General features: G+C 37.7%; 1 protein-coding gene across 1 annotated transcript; it reads left to right on the top strand.

The window, feature by feature from the left end:
- Window positions 1-1,191: 1,191 nt before the first annotated feature.
- Window positions 1,192-3,419, top strand: ccl25a (chemokine (C-C motif) ligand 25a). The gene is made up of 5 exons (XM_086078103.1): window positions 1,192-1,247; window positions 1,700-1,793; window positions 2,118-2,235; window positions 2,988-3,105; window positions 3,178-3,419. The coding sequence occupies exons 2-5, from the start codon at window positions 1,730-1,732 to the stop codon at window positions 3,202-3,204; spliced, it is 327 nt and encodes a 108-aa protein (XP_085934229.1). The 5' UTR covers window positions 1,192-1,247; window positions 1,700-1,729; the 3' UTR covers window positions 3,205-3,419.
- The last annotated feature ends 1,400 nt before the right edge of the window (window positions 3,420-4,819 follow it).

Here is a 4,819-nt window from a genome sequence, read left to right as displayed (position 1 = left end):
TCCTTTGTTTTTGTTATATACACTCTAAAAAGAGATTTATTGAACCCAAAAAATTACAAAATTTAATTGTTGACCAACTCAAAATATTGATTCAATGGGTAAAACTGGTTGAATTTAATCCAAAATTAATACAATTGAAGTTAATCCAAAGTGACCATAAAGTTGAATTATGAGTTCATTAAACTGAATATATTCACTTGAATTAAATTAATACAAAGGTAAACCAAAGTGAATATATTAAGTTTAATGAACCCATAATAATTAAACTTAATATATTAACTTAATTCAATTGTGTGTTACCAATTGAAGCAAAACTTTTTTTTAATTGATCAACAATTAAATTTTTTAACCTTCTCTTTTTAGAGTGTACTGGTATTACATTTACATCTGGTGTGTGAAACAACTCAGGACAGAGCACCACTTTCAAGTGAGCAAAGTATTGGACACTGCCTTTCCATAAAATACATAATCATTCTTGCGGTTTTCAACGATTAAAAAAAAAACGTTTATGAAATAAAATACATTAACACACTTTTTTCTTTAAAAATAAAATAAAACTAATAATCAATATTGCTAATAAATTCACATTTTGCTCAATACAGGAAATGTAATTTTGAATCGCTTCTGCCTAATGTGGCCAAAAAATGAAACTGTACACTCCCTTCTTCACGTACACAATGTGCACATGACGTCACATCCACAGACACAAGGCTGGAAATTCAAACCCGAATCCAGTCTGAAAGCTATTGGTCACAAGATTGCAGGAATACCCATTGTCAACACTTAACGTGTTAATCTGCTAATTAGAAGATATTTGAGTCATAAACGGTCAAATAAAAACGCTATTGTAAATATATATATATTTTTTTAGCAAATTGCTCCATAGAGCAGCTTTAAAGCATATTCTTCATTTAAAAAAATGCAACATGTCGTTCATCACTTGACTTGTTGTGCTAAGACATTCATGTAGCTTCTTTCTCCATTGACTTAAATCAATAACGTCATGTCGACAGACAGCAGGTCACCACAGGACATGTGTCCTACCTAACCTGTCTGTCATTAAGATAAAAAAAAAAAAAAAAAAACGTGTCTCCTGGATAAACGAAAGAGAAATGAGTTGGGGTACAAAGGTGAGTCACTATTACGGAAATACGACACCTGCAAGACGCCCACTTTTTGACTTATAAGAAGGCCTCGCCTGCACAGGTAATAGACACACCTGATCATCTTGCAAGCCCAACACACAGGTAAGCAACACACACATACAAATCAGCAGCATTCTACTGTGATTTATTATTATTATTATTTTTACACGTATGAGTAAAAAAAACTAACAACTTTATGTGTAATCAAGTTTTGTTGACACTTTAAAATAGCAAATGGTTAATTTATTTTTAAACTTGTATATTACACGAGTTAAAATAAATTGGCGAGTGTTTGGTTTAATTTTAAAAATGTTTTACCATTTAAACATGTTTGACTGTGAATTTTTTTTTAATGGTGCAAGGTTAATTTATGTTTGTGTGACTTCTACTCATATTAAAATGTGTTTACACTTGTATAACTAAAATATATGTTAAAAAATAAAAAATAAAAATTAGTTTGTGTCTGCTAACATTTCCTGAAAGCATTGTGAGCAGCATGTCCAAAGATTGTCAGGTGAACAAATCAATGTGTCATTTCATTCCGATTATTGCAGACTTGCAGCCTAAAATCAATCGAGTGCAGCATGCGTTTCGACACGCCACTCATCCTCCTGGTCTTATCTTGCCTGAGTCTGGCAATGGCACAAGGTGAGGAAAAAAAATACATACATAAAAACACCCCAGCTGGTTATTGGTATTTTATGATGTTGACACACAACATACCAGAGGAGATAAAAGGAAGGTCAATGAGGATTGCTGTTTATTGCCCGTCCTCATTGAGCCTTCATTACTTCCTATTGGAATTCAATTGCGTATTGGAAATACATGATCATATTCATAATTATTTATATATATATATGACCTCCTATCGTTGTTGTTTTAGGGGTAACAAGGGAACACATTGTATGAGTCTGAAAAAAGTGTTATGAAACTTCCCTATTTCTAACAATACAACACAATTCTCTGCTTCAGTGTCCTACGACGACTGCTGCCTGACGTATGTGAAAGAGCTCAACAAAAGGACTCGGGAGCGTGCGGTCAAGTACAGAATTCAGGAGACGGACGGAGGCTGCAACATCCGCGCTGTCATGTGAGCAAACCCACATGCTACATGCAAACGTGCTCGTTTGGAATATAGTCACCCGTTTCGCATACTAATCCTCATTAAGGTGAGCTGAGCTGTAGCAACAACGTGACAGTTTGGCTTTAGCAACAGGTGCTTCTACTCAGAGCTTGTTGACCTGTTTGTTGAGTAGGAGTATCTGTGGCTAAAACCAAACTGTTTTTACTTTCTGGACTTCTTGAAAAACTTTCTTGAAAAATTCGGCGAAAAAAATAGGAATATGCAAACTCCACTCAGGAAAAAAACATCTAAAAATATTGCTTTGCCACCATCTTGTGGCCAAGAAAAAAACATGGAAGTGAGGAGCGTCATTTACTTAGGTCATAGCCATGTCTAATTGTAAACTATGCAAACTATGCATCTAGTGGCATCTTCAGGCAATTACAAACATTTGTGTGCGTGTGTCAAATAGCATAAAATGCTCATAATTTTCCACTCCTGAGGTCTCAAACACTTTACACCGCATTAAATTTGCAAGTGGGGCTAACTTATTTTTTCCACTTGTATGACTGATGTGCATGTTCAAATACTACTGTTGAAACAGTTGAACGCTTTACAAGGGCGACGCATTGACACATGAATTCCATTTGTAATGTGGAAAAGTAATCCGGATTCATCTGAGACAGACTTCAGAGGCGTGTTTTTCCCTGCAGAAAATATCAAGGAAAAAGTGTAGATTGATCTTGCGTTAAATTCCTTCTTTTGTGCCATCCTTGCAGCTTCACCATGCGGAAAGGCCGTGCATACTGCTGCGACCTGCAAGAGGCGTGGGTGCAGGAGCTGATGTCCAGCATCGACAAGAAAGCCGTCAAACACGTCAAGAAGATCGACCCAAAGGTCTTTCAGTTTTGTCATATATTTTCTTAAAAGTCGTACAGCATGAAACTGAGTCTTGTTTTTTCTCTACAGCACCTGAGAGGTCGCTTGTCCGGCTGACACATCACCCTCTTGGAAAAAAGGACAGACATGTTTTTACTTTTACTTTTGACTTTTTTTAGATTGACTTGACTTTTTATTACGCCTCCGCCTGACCATTAGATGACGAAACTGTGTTTATGTGCAAATGGAAACCATGAAATGTGAATCTGAAGCATGAGCCTTTGCTAAAGCAATATTACAATAAAGCTGCTTAGCAACTAAAACCCTGTAAATGATTTATGTTCATTACTTAGAAACAAGCTTGTCTCAGGATGTCATTCTCAATGTTATCAACTAATACTTTTTTTAAACTACATATTGTAATAATAACACACAATATTAACTCATTCACTCCCGGACATTTTTCACTGATGCAAACCCCTTTGCTCCCAGCTGTTTTAATGGATTTTGACTGATTTTGCAAGGTCTACAGAATATAGTGTTTTATTTCTAAAACAAAACAAAACATGGAACCTACCAAAAGAAAGATTAGACTCTCTTCTTTTATCGTGAAAAAAAGCACATTTGTATCTGTTTCCGTTTTGCAGCAATTAGCATTAGAAGTTTCATCATTATTCACAAATCTGTTTAAAACAGTGGAGAAAGAGGTTTTTTTTTGCAACATGGCCCTGGTTTTTGTAATAACTACCATTGCGTCAAGCATTGTCTTCATTTCAGAGGCTGCATTAAAGCCTTCTTTACGCTCTAGCATAAAAAATATAAAAAACATATAAATAGGTCTTTGGGAGCATGGTAATATTTAAAATAGAACGTATTTATACGTTTTTAGTTAGTTAATAATTGTACATCTTAAACAATCTTAAAATAAACATCCATGCATCCATATACACATTTGTACGTTATATATCACAAATATATACACAAACATATGCTTATGTAACAATATACAGTGGTGTCTTGAGATACAAATTGAATTTGTTCCATGACCATGCTTGCAACTCAAAACACTAATGTTATTGATCCGTACAAGCCCAAAGTTTTTATGTATGTGTGTGTTTTTTTTATATTTTTTATAAATAAGAGTACTATTAATAAAATAGAATGTAAAGAATTTCACTGGGGGCGGCTGGGGCTGGGTTGGGGTGGATGGGGGGCAGGGGGGGGCGTGGGGGCTGTGGACCGGTGGGGTGCCTGGCGGACCTGCAGTGCGTTGGGTTGGGGGCGCGGGCCGTGTTGGGGTGGGGGGCGCTCCTGCTCCTGGGTTTGCTCTCCGGCCGGTGGCCCCTGCGGGGCCCGGGGGTTGTCCATTGGCGCTGCCGTGGCCTGGGGGGCCCTGAGATGTTGCGCTTGCTCTGTCCTGGCAGGGGTCGACGGCTCCCCTCTTTGGTGGAGATTTTCATGCATGCCAGATCCACCACACCAGCATCTATCAAAACTCAGACACAATCTGCTTCTTCCTCTGGTCGTTGAATCGGTGGAGGCTGATGTCTGTGGATCTCACTCTGCTTCGTCTGTCCTTCCTTCCTTTCCTCAGTCTCTCCTTTGGTCTCTTGAGGTCTCCCTGATTTGTTGGAATTTAGATGTTTCTGGGGTTGGTGAAGGACTCTGATTGGTGGCCCGGTGGGTGGTGTCTGGTCGGTGCTGGATTTCACTTTCCTTTGGTCCTTCCTCG

This window comes from Leptonotus elevatus, chromosome 1 (assembly GCF_054856555.1).
Source record: "Leptonotus elevatus isolate MCC_2025b chromosome 1, RoL_Lele_1.0, whole genome shotgun sequence".
Taxonomy (NCBI): domain Eukaryota; kingdom Metazoa; phylum Chordata; class Actinopteri; order Syngnathiformes; family Syngnathidae; genus Leptonotus; species Leptonotus elevatus.
Note: the sequence above shows the minus strand (reverse complement) of the source record. Positions and strands in the feature narration are given on the sequence as shown.

Bases quoted from the DNA above. Each gene is read 5' to 3' on its own strand.
- ccl25a (XM_086078103.1), top strand. From the start codon at position 1,730: ATGCGTTTCGACACGCCACTCATCCTCCTGGTCTTATCTTGCCTGAGT. The intron at 1,794-2,117 runs GTGAGGAAAAAA...TCTCTGCTTCAG, and splicing joins GAGTCTGGCAATGGCACAAG to TGTCCTACGACGACTGCTGC. The intron at 3,106-3,177 runs GTCTTTCAGTTT...TTTTCTCTACAG, and splicing joins TCAAGAAGATCGACCCAAAG to CACCTGAGAGGTCGCTTGTC.